At 47.9% G+C, this 17,637-nt stretch overlaps 1 protein-coding gene across 31 annotated transcripts in view; it reads left to right on the forward strand.

The window, feature by feature from the left end:
* The first annotated feature begins 9,902 nt into the window (after positions 1-9,902).
* The window catches only part of PARD3 (par-3 family cell polarity regulator), a 651,639-nt gene continuing 643,904 nt past the window's right edge, over positions 9,903-17,637 (forward strand). For 18 of the 31 annotated variants that reach the window (XM_025478472.3, XM_025478486.3, XM_025478478.3 and 15 more), the window contains exon 1: positions 10,052-10,377. In XM_025478472.3, the coding sequence (XP_025334257.1) occupies positions 10,258-10,377 (120 nt within the window). In that variant the 5' untranslated portion in view covers positions 10,052-10,257. Of the gene's footprint in view, positions 10,015-10,050; positions 10,378-17,637 lie in introns of those variants that run through there. The other 13 variants (XM_025478475.3, XM_025478481.3, XM_025478479.3 and 10 more) reach the window with 4 other exon arrangements.

Below are 17,637 nucleotides of genomic sequence, written 5' to 3' on the forward strand. Positions count from 1 at the left end.
TACAGAGGACTGGGTGCTATGCTCAGAATTTCTGACTCAGTGGGTCTGGGGTAGGGCATGAAAGTCTGCATTTCAAGCAAGTTCCTGGGCAGCACTGATGCTACTGTTGCAGGGAACCACACTTTGAGAACCACTGCTGAAAATTAACAATTATTCTAAGAGTACAGTTTGAGATACTAGAACATAAGCCAAGTGAGGGGAGGGATTTGTATTCTGTTTGCTCATGGCTATATTCTTAGGACCTAGAATAGCAGCTGGCACATAGTAGGCACTCAATAAACACTAGCTGAATGAATGATAGAATTGCATGCAAATATAATGGGAGCCCAGAAGTGGGACAAGTGTCCTTCAAAGGGATTTTGATAACAGTTTCCCAGAGAAGGTTTGTTAGAGAACAGGAATTTTAATTAGACATGAGTGTTTCAACCAGAGGACCCAGCATATGGCTGGCATGGAGGTGCAACATGGTATGTTTGCCACACAGATATCTCTCCTTAACCTCCGTTCTTCAGAGCCCTAGGTCACTTCAGTTCTGACTACTTCAGTGCCTGGTGACTCTTCCCTTTTCATTTTTCTGGCAACAAAGTCAGGGCTTTCTAAACTTAACTGGGCACAAGTATTAACCAGGATGCTAACTGAAAACACAGATTTTAGGGCCCCATCTGACACCTACTGAATCAGAATCTCAAGGGGAAAGCCATGGGAATCTGTATATTAATAAGCATCCTACATGACTCTCAGCATCAGGCTACACAGGTTTAAGAGGAAACTTATAATTTCAAGGTATTTTAAAATACTATTCAAAGGCTTTATTGAATAGATGTATTAGTTTTCTATTGTGTGACAAATCACCGCAACCTTAGTGGGTTTAAAACAAATACATTTATTATTTCACAGTCCCTGGGGTCGGGAATCCAGGCACAGCTTGGCTGGGTCCTCCACTCAGGTCCTCACAGGCTGCCATCAAGGTGTTAGCAGGGCTGTGTTCTCATCTGGAAGTTCAATTAGAGAAGAAACTATCTCTAGACTCATGGAATTGTTGACAGAACGTACCTCTGGTGTCTATATGATGGAGGACCTTAGTTTCTCATGCACTGTCCTCAGGCTCTGAAGGCACCCAGTTTCCTGCCACGTGGCCTTCTCCATAGGTTGCTACTAACGTGGTAATCTTATTTCTCAAGGTCATCAGGAGAGTCTCTCTCTAATGTGCTAGGATGGAATGGAACATAATTATGGGAGCAGCATCCCATTACATTTGCCATATTCTATTGATTAGAAGATTCTGCCCATACACAAAGGAGAGTGATTATGCAAGGGTACACTTCTCTGGGGATTGCTTTAGAGTGTATCTGTCACAAAAGATAAGGAAACAGAAGCTCCAAAACTAGCTTGTCAAGGTCTCAGAAGAATGAGAGGTGAATGTGGAAGAAGTCTCCTTTCTTGCTTCCTGCCAAATGGTATTTCTATTCTATATTGCCTCTTCTCTTCTAATCACTGTAAGTTGCTTCAAACCACAGTCAGCAAACTTTTCCTGTAAATAGCCATATAGTAAATATTTTAAAGATTTATGTATTTATTTGAGAAAGAGAGAGAGAGAGAGAGAGAGAGAAAACGGTGGGGGGGGGGCAGAGGGAGAGAGAGTCTTAAGCAGACTCTGCACTGAGCATGGAGCCTGACGGGGGTCTATCTCACAACCCTGAGATCAGGACTGGAGCCAAAGCCAAGAGTTGGATGCCTAACAGACTGTGCCACCCAGGCACTCCAAAGATAGTAAATGTTTTAGATTTTGTGGGCCCTATGGTCTCTATTGCAACTGTTTATCTGCTGTTGGAGCATAAAAGCAGTCATAGATAATATGCAATGAGTGAGTGTGCCCAAGTTCCAATACATTTTTATTTATGGACACTAAAATTTAAATTCATAATTTTCACATGTCAGAGGATATTATTCTTGCTTTGATTTTTTTCTCAATCATTTAAAAATGTAAAGACCTTTCTTAAGGCACAGGCCATACAAAAACAGGTGGTGGGTCAGATTTGGCCTAGGAGCTAGATGGATAGATGATGCTTTCCTGACTACATGTCTTCTTTACCATGGAAAGGGCAGGCCCACCTGTCATAGATGTATCTATCCAGCACAGTACAGGCACACAGTAGCATTTACCATTTTAAAAATACTGATAATTTAGGAATCATAATGGCATTGACCTCATAAGGCTGTGCTCTGAAGTGAAGATGATGCCAAAGATCCACTAGGTAAAAAAAAAATTTTCCCCAAATAACAACTATCTAGCTGGTCATTAGTGATTCAGATTTCTTTAACAAATCTCTACTGAGCACCTGTGCTGGACTAAATACTATTGCAGACACGGGAGACCCAGTGGTAAAGAAAATAGAAGAGGTTTCTACTCTCAGGGTGCTTACATTCTTTGAGAGATGGGCAACTAATTAATTAACAAGTAACCATATAATGTGTCTGATGTTGATAAGTGTTATGGAGAAAAATAAAGGGGTACAGAGAGGGACAGGAAAAAGCTACTGTTGTTACTCTATGATAGGTGGTCTGGAAATGCAACAGTGACATTGGACAAAGGTCTGAGGGAAGTGAGACAGGAAACCAAGCAGATACAGGATGAAGTGCATTCTAGGCTGAAGGAATAGCAAGTGCAAATGCCCTAAGGAGGGAGGCTATTCAGCCTGTTTAAGTATCATCATTGAGGCCAGGGCTCCTGGGGTGGAGTGAACCCGGAAAGCAGTAGAAAAGGCTTGGGGATGGAGGGTGGATCATGTAGACCTTTATAAACAAACTATTGTAAGTACTTTGATTTTGTTTCTGAAAGAGCACTGCAGGGCTCTGAGCAGAGAGATGACATGGTCTGGCTCAAAAGATCACCCATTTGAGAGAAGGGCTGGGTGAGGACAGGGAGCCTTTTCTGTCCGGAAAAGGTGTTTCACTTCTGTGAGCTCTGGGGTCCAGGGCAGCGGCCCGCTGTGTCATGCTAACCCCAGGAACAGACCCAGACGAAAAAAGCTTGTAGCCTTTGCTTAAGACACTGAGCAGATGAAATTCCAAAGCACCAGAAAGAGCTTTTGAAATTGAATTCCTAGCTCAACACAGTAACTTGACAGAGGATGGAAGGATGAGTCAGCCATTTAGAATAAGGTATAGGGACACCTGGGTGGCTCAGTGGTTGAGCATCTGCCTTTGGCCCAGGGCATGATCCTGGAGTCCTGGGATCGAGTCCCACATCAGGCTCCCTGCATGGGGCCTGCTTCTCCCTCTGCCTGTGTCTCTGCCTCTCTCTCTGTGTCTCTCATGAACAAATAAATAAAATCTTAAAAAAAAAAAAAAGGTATAGAGGATCAGCAGGGCTGTACACACACTGATCCAGTACCTGAATTATTGCATAGAATGCCAGGGGCCCTGGGCCCTGGGCCCTGGGCTTTGTTGGGAAGCAACCTTCCTTCCACTCACCTTCTTCTGCCATGAGCAGGTTTGGCTCTGCTGAAAGAGCAGTTTCCTCCTTCAGCTGGCAGGGCATGGTGGGAAAGTGGGGTGCTGCAGGGGGCTGAGGCTGGTCACCCAGGTACCTCTGGCCTTGGGCACACTCTGAGAAGGCCCCACGTGGTTGGTTGACTCCAATTAAAGCTTTTCCTTTACTCATCCTCATTGTTTCAGGATTTGAGTATTTTAGCCATTTTAATCTTGACAGGGTCAAGAAAAGGTATGTTGTTTCAATGATCAATCTCAACGCATTTGCTTTTCTTTTCCTCCGTACTGAACGAAACTGCTTAGCCCCATTTGTTAAGTAGTCTTTAAAAGCCAGTTGCTACCCCCTTATGAGAAGTCTTTCAGAGCTGAGATTTAACCAAGCATTGGTGTGAGCTTTTACGTGAATTCATTTCATCCCTTTTCTTTCAGTTGTCAAACATTAAGTGTCCTCTGTGTGAGGAGAATTTTACTTCTTAAGGAATGTTTAAAATCATTCCCTCACTCTGCCCCTATTCCTACCTCATTTTCTCTGAGTGTTTTATTTATTTGTTTGTTTGTTTGTTTATTTATAGATTTTATTTATTTATTCATGAGAGACGAGGGGTGGTGGTTGGGCAGAGACACAGGCAGAGGGAGAAGCAGAGTCCATGCAGGGAGCCCGATGCAGGACTCCATCCCAGTACTCTGGAATCATGTCGTGAGCCAAAGGCAGAAGCTCAACCGCTGAGCCACCCAGGCATCCCTCTCTGAGTGTTTTAGAGTAAAAATGAGCACACAAACAAAAAGAGACTTCTGGTACCTTATGTTCCTGGTAGAACCTTGCCCACATTGGAGAGATGGCACAATGGTCTTCTACCCAGCAGAGAATCCTGATTCAGTTTCTGAAATTCCACAGACAGTGGCAATCTCACTACTTATATTTCTGATTTCCCTGGCAACTTAGAAGGTCAGTATTCCAGGCCTTGCTGGAGAATGTGACCCTGAGCTTAGCTTTCAAAGGTTCAGCCAAGAGGATTGGCATTTATAAAGCATCATGTGGAAACCCCTCTAAAGCCACTGCATGCTCTGAATCCTGCCTTGGGTCACATTGGACCACCAGAAAGCAAATGGCTTAGGTCACTTTGCTTGATCTTCCTACAGATCTGTCTTTACTGTAGTTGAGTTTAAAATCACCAAATCACCAATTGCACCAGCCTCTACCCTGCCCTGGTGGGTGTGTCTTCATGGACCTCATCAACACACTCCCTTGTTCTTTGGCGTTGGAGCCTGGGAAGGAGAGAGGGATTTAACTGGGGACTTGGGCTCTGAGTGGTGGGTCATGACAAAGTAAAAAAGCTGGCAAGGAACCTAGGTCCTTCTGGGTCTCTGAGGTTGGGTGACACTGGGGGCATCTAGAAGTGGAGATCTCAGCCTGGACTCTAGCCTTTTCAAGATGGGCTGTATCAGCAGGGCAGTGCTGATATACCTTCCAGTTGGGAAGAAAACTGGGAACTGGAAAAGGAGAGCAAGAATTTGGGGACTGGAGCTGATGGGTTGGTTGAGGGTGCCCCTGTGATATTTTGAAGGTGAGGATTTAGATACGTGGGGTCGGGGCATAAAAGTAAATACTAACCTGTAATCACGACCTGGTGAGTCGGGTGCCACTTGGAGCCATTGGGATTGTACTAGCCTCTAGGGTGAAGACACAGTGTCGGATGTGAGGGGAAAGGAGATGGCCTGAGGAAGTCTGGCAGGCTGGCCCTGTCCTATACAATTTACTTCTGTTGTGAACCAAGTCACTTCCTGTACTTTTCATATCTGATGACTGCTTTCAGCAGGCTGGGGATCATTACGGTTCCTCTCCTCTCTTATTCTTTTCCTTTCTTGTCTTTTCCCTTTTCTTTGGCCATTTCTCTCACCTGCATAATTCACACAGGCTCGTGTTTCTTTAGAAAAACCACTGTTACTAGACTTATGTTTAATGTTGCACAACAGGGAGGCTCTACTGAGCCCAAGCACAGCTCTTATTTCCCCGTCTTTGCATTTTTTTCTAGACACAGCTGTACTATTATACTATTCATATCTATGTCAAAAAGTCCTCTTTTCTACCACCCCAGAGCAATTCTGGGGAAGTGCTGTGTATAATACTGCTTCTGCCCTCAAAGAGCTCAATCCGTCTCTAAGTTCCTTGAGAGTGAGTGCATGTGGCTTCCAGCCACCAGCAATCCTGTCCTCCGGAGCTGCACTGTCCAATAAGGTAGCCACAAGCCACATGCAGCCACTGAGCCCTCATGAGATCGGACACATACTAGTTACTCAGTGTTTGATGAATGAGTCATGCACGAATGAATGAACATGGAGGGCTGGTTCAAATTAAATATAAATGACACATGGAGGTCATGAAGAACTCATAGGAGGAAGTGAACAAAAATATTATTATTATTTTTAAATAATAATTGCTCTTCAGGTTGAAATGATAATATTTGGGATCTATTGAGTTAAATAAGATATATCATCAAAATTAATTTCATCTGCAGCTACTTGAAGATTTTTAAAGTGACAAATGGGGTTGGCTTTATGTTTCTCTTGACTGCTTTCCTCTAGATGGGCTGCTTCTGCCTCTCTTTGTTTCCTCCTCGAAGGAGTGCACATTTTCTCTGGATGCCACCATTGCCCCTCATATGTAACACCCATCATACTCCAGTGGTTGCCTGTCCACATCTGAAACCTTTACCAGGTTGAGCACTGGTCGAGAGAGGAACTTACACACCCAGCCTATAGTGCAGTGCATGCTATAAAGAGGTGGACAACAATTATTTGGTGAATACCGATCCAATTCTTTGATTAGACTGAACTTGTGTGAGGCTGGGCATACAGAAATGTTAAAATGATTTTAAGTATAATGCTTATGAGAAGGCATTAAATACGTGTGTGAAATATTCCAGAGATAGCTTCAATTTTCAATGTATGACTGAATTTTAGAAACCCTTGTGTTTTAATTCCTAATTATGACCTTTCCAAGGGTAAGATGTGAAGTAACACATACTGTTCGCATACATGTGGTGTGTGTATCTATTTCACGGTGCACGTGAATAGAGCTGCTGGATATGGTTGAGATTATGGTCTAGGTGGTCACACCTCCCCATTTTCATTTGCAGATAGGCACAAAGCCCAGGTGGATCCCAATTAATTCTCAGCATTCTCTGAGGTTTATAAAAACCAATTGAATCAGTCAACTGTAAAGGAGAAGTACAAGTTGCAAAAGGGTTACAGGTTTGTTTTTTTTCTTTTTCCACCTGAAATATGCTGAATTTAAGAGAGTAAACATGCTAGAAAATATTTATGTAACATTCCACCCTTGACTTTGATGAGCTTAGGACTGGGTTTGCTTTTATGCCTACTCAGGCCAGAAGCAATTTGGCCAAGCTGAATCCTTTAGATGAGAAAGTATAGCCTGGCCCTAATGCATCTTCATGGTTAAATGTTAGTAAAGCACATTGGTGAGAGTAGATTCATTGTGAAGAAATTTTATGAATTTGACTCAATATACCCAAGAGTATGGTACCTAAAATTAACTCATCATTAGTTTTTCATCAATTATTAGCATAAAGGGAATCACTCACTATATCTAGAAAAACTAGGTAGACTTAGATAAAACTTTAAGGCTTTATCTGATTAGTTGAATAGATGTTTTAATTATTAATCCTATGGATCATATTTTTTTAAAAGATTTATTTTAGAAAGAGAGCATGTGGCTGGGGGATGGGTGGGTAGAGGGAGACAGAGGATCCTTGAGAAGATTCCCTGCTGAGCATAGTGGGGCTTGATCCCACGACCCCGAGATCATGACCTGGGTGGAAATCAAGAGTCTGTCACCCAACTGAGAGTCACCTAGGCACCTATCCTATGGACCATATTTTTGACAAATTGTCTGAATCCATATTAACCTTGAATAATGGAAGGAATTGGCATAAAGAAAGTGAAGAGCAGAGGCTGCCTCTTCTATGAAGGCAGAGCTCTCATCCCAACACTTTGCTGGCACTTAATATTTAACATCTTGAATTACCATTACTGCAATAGCTATCTTATTCTAATCTCTTTATTATCTTTTTCTTACTCAATTTAGTAATTCTATAATACTTAGCCAGCACTTTCCACATGGAAGGTCTTCTCTAACTGCATGTGGAATCAAATTAAAATGAATTGAGTACAGACTTGGGAGTCTGGTCCCATCACTGAGCAGCTCTACTGACAGTACAGTGATTTCCCAGAGCTCTGGGCTCCCCTTGCCCCTGTTCTCCTTTTCCTCCAACATTGTCTTTTGCTCTCCTGCCCTGACTTTGTTACCCTTCACCTACATTATGGTAACTGGACTGTACTACATACACACTCCTCTGTGGTGGCATGTACTAAATGTCAGTACCTTGTTTTATGAGACTTGTAGTGTCTGATGTGCTCTGGCTATGCTTCAACTTATTCTTCAATCAGAATTATTTTGAGAAAGCCCCAGTTTAAACTAGTATAGTACTCCTTCCCCAGCATTAAAACAGAAACAACATCTACAATTATGGGTAATTGTCATGGATCCAACTATTAGTACAAGAAGCAAGAAGACCTCAATGTGAGTTGTTATCACAGTGACAAACTATTACAGACTTAATTATTGGGTAGAAACATGGAACGTTGCAGCCAAATAGGAGTATAATGAGCCTTTCCCATGAATGTGTGGAAGGAAAGCTGGACTCTATTTCTGGGTTTGCCTTAAGCTTTCTCTGTGGCCTTGGGCAAGTGACTTCAACACTCCAGTCAGTATCCTCGGGTAAGGTGCTGATGATGACACACAGTGCCTACTTACTGTGTTGGTTTGCTGGGACCGAGTATGTTGGTCAAGGGCTGTAGATGAGAGGAAGTATAATTTTTTTTTTTAAATTTTTTAACGACAAATTGCACTATACCTAGGGTGGTGTGGAGCAGAAGAAAATGCAGGTATTCTGGAAAGCAGATGATATGTTTCCTTATTTTAAAATGGGAGGTGGAATGGATGGAGAGATGATCACCTGCTCTTCCTGCTGTAAATGCTGAAGTTCTGCTTGAGCTCAAGGAGCTGTAATTGCTTTCACATAACTTAGGAACAACTGGAAAACATGAAGTTATTACCGTTTAGGACAGACATGGACAAACGACTGTCTGCTGGCATTGGCCATTCTTTAAACACAGGGACATACAGTTATTAAGGAATCATGGCTCATAACTGAGACAGAGACCAGCGCTAGTTACTTTTCTTGACTCGGTCCACTTTCTTCTAAAATGTTTCATGTCCCCCGTGCATGTAACTCATTATGGAGCTGCTCTCTCTTCCTGAGATTTAGGTGGGGATCCCGTTGCACAGCTTCCCCCAAGGCATTCTGAGCATATCGTTCATGAAGTGGTGTTAGGATTGCTCCTGTTGCAGAATTTTGAGAAATAGAATTACCTGAATTGCGGGTGTTAGAATTCTAGGCGTTGAAGTGGGAGGGTCATCAGGGGGTCGGTCATAGGAAACTTCAAGGTACATAGTGTGGCCTCTGGAGAAAGGCCAGGTCGAGTCAGAGCCTCCTGAAGCTCTCCCCAGAGCAGATGATTAATTTTTGCTTTTAACACACAACCAGCCTACGCCGGCCTTGCAGCCCAGCAAGCAGCGAGCCAGTGCAGAACCCTGGGCCCGGGTGTGTGTGTGTGTGTGTGTGTGTGCGCGCGCACGGCGGCGGCGGGAGGGGAAGCCTCCGCTGGACAACCTGGCCAGCCCCATCCGTCCTCCTGGGGCTCCGTGGGGACGGCTCCTCTCCGAGCGTCTCTGTGCCTTCAGTCCGCGGCGCCACGAGTAAAGTGTTTTCTCCAGGAACGATTTCTCGCGAACCCTCAGCAGGAGAGAAGGGATCAAAAGTGACAAAGGAAGGGGGTGGGCTCTGGAGAGACCCCGGGTGTCGGGGTGGGGGTGTGGAGCGGCGCCCCGAGGAGGGCTCCACCGCACCAGCACAGCCGCGCCGCGCCGCGCCGGGGCGCTCCCGGGGGCCGGGGCCGGGGCCGGGGCCGGGGCCGGGGCCGGGGGTGCGGGCGGGGCCGGGGAGGGCCGCGGTGCCTCGGGCGGGGGTCGGCGGGGCGGGGGAGGGGCGGCCCGGAGGGAGGCCGCGTGCCGGGCGGGTCCCAGCGGTCGGGGCCCCGCGGCCGCCCGCGCCCGGGGTAGGGGGGCGGCGGGGAGGGGAGGGGAGGGGGCGGGGGCGGGGGCGTGGGCCGCGGGCGTGGGCCGCGGGCGTGCGCTCCGCCCCGCGCCTCCCCTGCCGCATGTGCGCGGTGTTGTGTGCCGGGCCCCGCTCCGCCCCGCCCCGCTCCGCCCCGCCCCGCTCCTCCCCGCCCCGCCCCGCCCCTCGCTGCTGTCCCCTCCCCCCTGCCCCCGCGGCCCGAGGAGCCAGAGCGAGGAGCGAGGAGCGAGGAGCGAGGAGCGAGGAGCGCGAGCGCCACACCGCCTCGGGCCGCCGCCGCCGAGCGCGCCGAGACGCCGAACAGGTGGCCGGAGGCTGCGGGCGCCGCGGCGGGGAGAGGCGAGGCGGGCCCCGGGCCGGGGAGGGCGGCCGGGCCGGGCCGGGCCGGGCCGGGCCGGGCATGCGAGCCGAGGCCCCTCGCCGCCGCTAGCCCGCGCCCCGGTCTGTCTCCCGCGCCCCGGCCCCGCCGCGCCCCTGCGCCCAGCGCGGGCAGCTCCGCCGCGGTCAGGGGGGCGAGGGCCGCGGCGGCGGCGGCGGCGGCGGCGGCATGAAAGTGACCGTGTGCTTCGGGCGGACCCGGGTGGTCGTGCCGTGCGGGGACGGGCACATGAAAGTTTTCAGCCTCATCCAGCAAGCGGTGACCCGCTACCGGAAGGCCATCGCCAAGGTGAGGGGCCGGGGGCGCGCGGGCCGGGGCGGGGGCGGGCGGAGGCGGGAGGGGACGGGGTCGGGGACGGGGACGGGGACGGGGAGGAGGAGGGAGGGGGAAGCGCCGGGATCAATATGGCGCTTCCTGGAAAAGGGAGGAGGGAGACGGAGGGGAGGCGGGGAAAGGGAAAGTGCGGCGGCCGGCCGGGCCTCGCGGGCGCCCCCCGCCCCGGGCCGCGGGAGGCCGAGTGGTGGGCCCGGGCCGGGCGGGGGCGGGGGCAGCCGGGGCCGAGCGCGCAGGACCCCGCGGCCCCTCTCGGGCGGCCCTCCCCTCCGCCCCCCTCCGCCCCCCTCCGCCCCCCTCCGCCCCCCTCCGCTCCCGGGGCTCCGGCCGTGCAGCCCAGCCGGGACCCGCTCTCCCCCGGGCCGCGCTGCGGGCGCTGGAAATCCAGCCTCAGGCCTCTCCCCGCCCCGGGCCCCGCGCCCCGCGCCCCGCGCCCCGCGGCAGAGGCTGCGGACCGGGAACTTTTGAGGTTGGAGGAGAGTTTGTTGGGCGCACGGCGGGGAGCGGCCGCGTCCGCGCTCGGCACCGCCCGGGGGGGGGGGGGCCGGGGCCGCCAGCTGCTGCCTCCAGGTCGCCGCGGCAGCGCGGGCAGCCGGTGGGGGCCGTGGCCGGCCGCGGTCGCGGAGGAAGCCCCGGGAGGGACACCCGCCCGCGCGGCCCGTGCACGCTGCCGGGCGCGGAGTCGCGGTGCTGGAGACGCCCCGGGCGGGCCCCGTGAAGGCAGCCCCCGAGGCCAGTCGCCGGCTCGAAGGTCTCTCCGCGGGGGACCCCCGCGCCCGCCTGCCCGGGCCGGCTCCCCGCGGTGCGGGGCTGCGGCGAGGGCCTGAGGCCGCGGGGAGGCCCCCTCTTCCCCGTGGACGGGTAACACTGTCTCCACTTAACTACATTCTTCTACAATGTGTCACGAGTGAAAAGACATTTTGTTGAATTGCTTTACCGGCCCTCGTGTTTGGCGACGGCCGAGCCCCTGAGTTCTGTCGAGCACCCGGGGACGTTTCCTGGGCTCGGGAGCAACGTCGGGCCGAAAGCATGTTCGCTTCACGCGCTTCCCACTTGCGAGGTGGCCTGGCTCGCCGGGGCTTGGAGAGGCGGTGACGCTGACGGCACGGGACGGGACGGCACTTTGCAGGCCTGAGTGCACACAGGGCGCGGCCTCCCGTGCCGTCTGAAATTAAGGCAGAAATACATTTTACACGGTTTGGTTTTTAGTATATATCGGGAAGAATAGCGGAAATACGGCCTTTTGAGGATAATCTGGGGGGTCTTTTAGCAACCTGACATGAAGATGAAAGATGTTGACTCTATGTAACAGCTCTAAAATGTTCCTTGCACTTGGTTTAACTTATCGAAAACCAAATAAAATTAGTGGAAGTTGGACACCCGTTTATCTTGCATTGCTGGCAACGGGAAGCATATTCTCTAAACCTACGTTTTGCATTTTAAAAGATTGTTTATGAATGGCAGTTTATGATCTGAATGTTCTAAATCAATGATCAGGTTGCGTATATACTTTGGAAACCAAAATAAGTTGTGAAAGGAAAGAAAGATACAATAATATGTCCTAAGCACTGTGCCTGTGTTCCTACACAGAGAGGACATTTCCTTTCATTTTACTAATTTTACATGCATAAAGTGAGTTGTTCCATTATGCACACCGTGGATATTGGTCGAAATACCAATATAGTTTGATGGAGTCGTTCGTTCCTTCCACAGAATTTTTTTTTTTTAAAGATTTTATTTATTCATGAGAGAGAGACAGAGAGAGGCAGAGACACAAGCAGAGGGAGGAACATGCAGGGAGCCCGATGTAGGACTGGATCCTGGGACTTCGTGATCACACCCTGAGCCAAAGGCAGACGCTCAACTGCTGAGCCACCCAGGTGTCCCTTCCACGGAAATTCTTAAGCGTTTACTATATTCAAGGCACTGTTCTGGGTGCTGGACATCTAGGGGGCCCACTGGCTGCTTTGTGGAAGTTGGAGTGTAAGAGTCTAGGCTCTGTGGTCATTCAAGGGAAGGAGACGGTGGTGTGGACTGTCATGCTGTGGTGCACTGAGAAGAGAATGGATCTGGGATATTGGGTAAATGTAACTGAGGAGTCTCAGTGATAGATCGATCTGGACCTTGTTTTTAAATGTTAGTGATAGTTTTCCTAGGGACCCAGGAACATGGAGAAGGCAGTGCAGTTTTCTTAAGAGAGTCTGGAAAGGCATCCCAGAGCACACGAGCTGAGTTTTTAGAGGGTTTGAGATGGAACACCAGGTGGAGAAGGAAGGAAGAGTGATTCTCAGAGGATGATGGTAGCATTGGAGTGGGATACAAATGAGTGGGAGGAGTTAGAGATGAGTCAGGGTGTTCTAAAATTATTTAAAGCCTCTTTCAGTGAAGTTCACAGTTCAGTGGGTGAATTTTAAGATGGGCTTTGTAGTACACAAGGGTTAATCATTGGATCACAAGACTGTTGACTCTCAGATGTTGCAAGAGCTTGAGTGACTTCCAGGTTCATTTGTGTCTTTTCTTCTTAAGTTGTTAGGTAATGGTTGAGACTAAATTTTCGTCTTTCTTCTCACTTCTCCCACCTTATTTAAGGTGATTGTGAAGCAAACACATATTAACACTTGCTTCAACTCTTAATGTCTCTTCTTTACCTCTTACTGTTTAATAGGACAAGATACATTTTGTATGAAGAACCTGGGTAGCCTGCTAGCTGTAGAGTGGTATTTAAGTTGCTAGGTGACATGTGGCATGACAAACTGTCATCTGGCGGGGAAAAATGTAGAAAGATCATGTTTATGGCTTTGTATAAAAATTAACTAAGTTTCCCCCAAAAGGAAAAAAGGAAAAGGGAAACAAGTCACTAAGCTTTCTCTGCAACATGTATTTTGTAGTGTGGTGGGCTATTATATTTGACATTATATTTCAGCTATTTTCAGGTTAAACAAATCAATTTTTCTGGACAGTGGAGTGGTGTGACTTAATACCGGAAATGTCTTCAATAAGCAGATATTTAAAGGCTTACACTTAGTCATAGCGTTTTTTTTTTTTTTCCCCCTCCAGTGAAAAAATGTTTTTCTGCTTATGATCACCGATGGGTGAAAATGTTTTGGCTGTTCCATCTCCATCCACACATCCTCATCTAGACCCTGTCTAAGGCGAGTGTTCTGCTAGATACTGATAATTATGTTGCAGGAACTATTCTCGAGGACTTAGAATTGGAGGGCTGTCTGCTGTGTATGTATGTGTTCATTCTTCTAGTGCCTGCAGGTGGACTCATCCTTGAATCCTGATGAACACAGAGTGCAGAGCACCAACTGCAGTGACTTTTTAGTGTGGTGCCCTTTGTTTCCAAAGTTTTCTTTGCTGGCCACTCCTTAATTTTGAGTGGATCAAGTCTGGCCCTGAGGCTTCTCATTTTTCCTGCTGGACATCCAGAATCTGGTTAGGAGAAAGATAAGATAATCTTCATGTTTGTTTAAAAAAAAAGTTGGTATTTTGAAGGGCTGCTGTGTACAAAATGTTATGCTCTATGGAGAAATATGAGACAGATTTCTTGCACTCGAGAAGAGTATAACCTAGGATACCAGATGAGTACGTAAAACAGTGATAGTAGGTAGTAGCATTATTTGGCAACAGGGTGATACAGACAGTTAATTGCTTCTGGATTTCAGGGATGTGAGTGGTTATTATGGCATTGGATTGGGAGGGGGATCCCATTTAGTGACTAGAGTTGATATTGGGCTTAATGAGTGGGAAGGCTGGCCCTGCTATAGGGCATTGCTTCCTAAATGGATAGTGGAGTGATCTGAAAAAGTATCTGCCTGGCTAAGATGTTCTGGTTCTGAAGATCTGCAGTGGGGTACAGGCATGAGAATCTGGAGAGTATGTGCTGTGAGTCCGACTCAGTGTGGGAGCGGGTTGTGTGAAGGGAAACAGTGTGAACACAGGTGATTCAGGCTTTCGGGGCTACTTTGGCTGCTGTGGAGCATTCTTCCCAGATGGTAGATCAGGATCAGGAGGAGAATTGTGAATGCCAGGGCACGACACTGGTACTTTATACAGTTTGATGGTAGGGGAAGGAGTAGGGTATTGGTCAGGGCAGCAGTATGGACTGGTGGTCCTCTGGGAGGGTGTCTCGAACAGTTGTTTGGATGGGGATCTTCCTTTTTTTAATATAAATTTATTTTTTTATTGGTGTTCAATTTGCCAACATACAGAATAACACCCAGTGCTCATCCCGTCAAGTGCCCCCCTCAGTGCCCGTCACCCAGTCACCCCCATTCCCCGCCCACCTCCCCTTCCACCACCCCTAGTTCCTTTTCCAGAGTTAGGAGTCTTTCATGTTCTGTCTCCCTTTCTGATATTTCCCACTTATTTTTTCTCCTTTCCTCTTTATTCCCTTTCACTATTTTTTATATTTGGATGGGGATCTTCCGTCAGTCTAAAATGCTAATTGCTGTGAAAGGAATAGGGGGATGGTAAAGTGAGGGAGGGGAGTTGCTGGAACCTCTTAACTCACTGCTTTCCCCCATAGCCCTCTTCTCTTGGGGGCTGGTGGGAGCTTTGGATTGGGTTTGGAGAACTAGGTTTATTTATTATTGGTATTACTCTTTTTTTTAACATTAACATTTTACTTTGGGAAAACTAGCCCTACAAAAACTCATTTTCCTCATGTATAAAGTGGGATACTCCCTTGCAGGGTTAATGTGAGTACCGAACAGATGATGAATGTGAAACTCTTTAGTGCTGGAGCTGAATCACCAGAGTTTTACTCACCAGTTTTACTTGCTGGGAAACTTTCCCAAGTATCCTATTATTCCTTTTTGGTTTTTTCCTCTTTACCTAAGAAGACAATGTGTGATTGAATTAAAGAATAGGTAAAAATTAATATTTGCCTAAGCAGCTCTGCAATCAGAAGAGCAAAGTATGTGTATGCGCAACACGTGTGTGTGTGTGTGTGTGTGTGTGTGTGTGTAAGGTAGGGACTATAAATGCTGCCAATATTGGCTTTATTCTAGGTTGGTTATCTGTGCCTTTGGCGTTTGGGCTACTGCTTCTGTCCCTGAAGCATGGAAACCTGAGTTGTTGAATAGTGATTCATTGTTATTAAAACAAACTTGAGTTTACACACAGTAACTTTTGAAATTGTGGTCTCTTCTCTTTTTGGAGGGGGAGGACTGTTGATTACTAAAGACATGTAAGTCATGGTTTTTAATGAGAAATCTTAAACAATTGGTGTGAGATTTTCCTGCAAATACACATATAACTGCTTGTTGTTACACATTTGTAAGCTTATTGAAACTTAGGGAGGTAGTTATATTGTTGCAGAGTGTTTTTTTTTTTTTTTTGTTGCAGAGTTTAAATGGCAATAGAGGCAATCATAAAAATAGTGAAATAAAATATTGTTTTATTAACATTTTCTGTCTTCTCTCTCAAAAGTGAAAAAGAAATGCAATGTGTCTGAAAGGCTGATCTTTTTTTTTTTTTTTTTTTTTTTTTTTAAGATTTTATTATTCATGGGGAGGGGGGCAGAGACACAGGCAGAGGGAGAAGCAGGCTCCATGCAGGGAGCCCAAGGCGGGACTTGATCCCGCGTCTCCAAGATCACGTGGTCTCCAAGATCACGCGGATCACGCCCTAGGCTGAAGGCGGTGCTAAACCCCGATGATCTTTCTAAAATGCAAATCTCATTGTACTCTTTTGTGTGAGTGCCTCTGCACCTGTCTCCCCCCCACCCCCCACCAAGGTCCTGCCATCTCAGCACAGCCTGTCCCTTGTGGGACGCCTCCTGCCTCCAGCCTCCAGCCTCCGCATTCAGCCCCTCCCTCACCAGGCTCCTCAGCCCTGTATTCTACCCACTTGCACTCCCTTGCACGTTCCTGCCTCTGCTTTGGCCTTCTCTGTTTCTCCTATCTTGAGCGCTCACTTTCTCCATGTCCGCTCCTTCCGTGTCTGCTCATATGTTGAACCTCATCTCAGACTAGCCTTCTTTGGGAGGCTGGGCCTGCATCCCAGGCTGTTTGAGGTTCTCCGCTTTGTGCTTCTGGGGGTTAGCTCACACGTTGACCTGGATGAATGAGCTTTCCTATGGTACTTCGGTGTTTATCTACACCGTGGAGCTGAGCTTCTCCCTCCAGGTGAAATGCTTGGGGCGGTGGCCCTGCCTCAGTCTTACTTGCCAACATCTGCCGCAGAGGAATCGTACAGGTTGAGTAAGTGTAAAAGTTGAGAATAAACACATCACACACAAAAAGTATACTTTTACTTGGTAGACTGTATAACCAGCACTTTAGGGTTTAGTGTGTTTGGCATATTGGTACACACAGTTTACAATTGACACTAAGATTTGGTGTGATTCGGAGTACCTGGAAGTTAATTCTTTTGTGTCAGCTCTTTTGAAGGAGTTCAGTCTGTTTTCAGACCAAGCAGAGGAAAGTCCTAGGATTTGCATTGGGCCTGGTTCAAGGCAGGTGGCCAAAGCAGTGTGGGAATCTGGCCCTGAAACATACCTATGTTGGGTCTGGCGCCTCTAATTCTATCAGTTGGGATCCTTGGGTAACTGCCAGCAGTAAATAGAAATGTTTAGGATCCACGATTCACAGAGAGAGTCTGGCTGATGTGAAGTGCTTTTGGCTCTTGGTGGACCTGGATGAGTTGGTCACGGAGGTATTATTTAAAGTCTTACTTGTACACTCACTAACCCGTAGACAGATCCTCCATCTGTCCTGGGAGGTTTTTACCTTCCTGTAGAGTTGGATGCAGCTTAGTGATGTTTGACATTTATTTTTTTTTTTTTTTTTTTTTAATTTTTTATTTATTTATGATAGTCACAGAGAGAGAGAGAGAGAGAGAGGCGCAGAGACACAGGCAGAGGGAGAAGCAGGCTCCATGCACCGGGAGCCTGACGTGGGATTCGATCCAGGGTCTCCAGGATCGCGCCCTGGGCCAAAGGCAGGCGCCAAACCGCTGCGCCACCCAGGGATCCCCGATGTTTGACATTTAATAGATGGTTGGAGCCTTCTGCATTTTTTTCAAGGATGGAAAGAAATGTATAAAACTGCTCCAGGGAGGTGATTTCTACAGCTCTTTTTCCACAGGGTAAAATGGTTGGTTAGGCCTGCACACTGTGCTTTGCTCCTATGTGGCCACTCATACAACATGCCTAGCTAGGACCAAGGTCAATGGCAGTAGAGAAAGGTAGGGAATTAGTAAATTCAT

The sequence above is a fragment of the Canis lupus genome, chromosome 2 (genome assembly GCF_003254725.2).
Source record: "Canis lupus dingo isolate Sandy chromosome 2, ASM325472v2, whole genome shotgun sequence".
Taxonomy (NCBI): domain Eukaryota; kingdom Metazoa; phylum Chordata; class Mammalia; order Carnivora; family Canidae; genus Canis; species Canis lupus.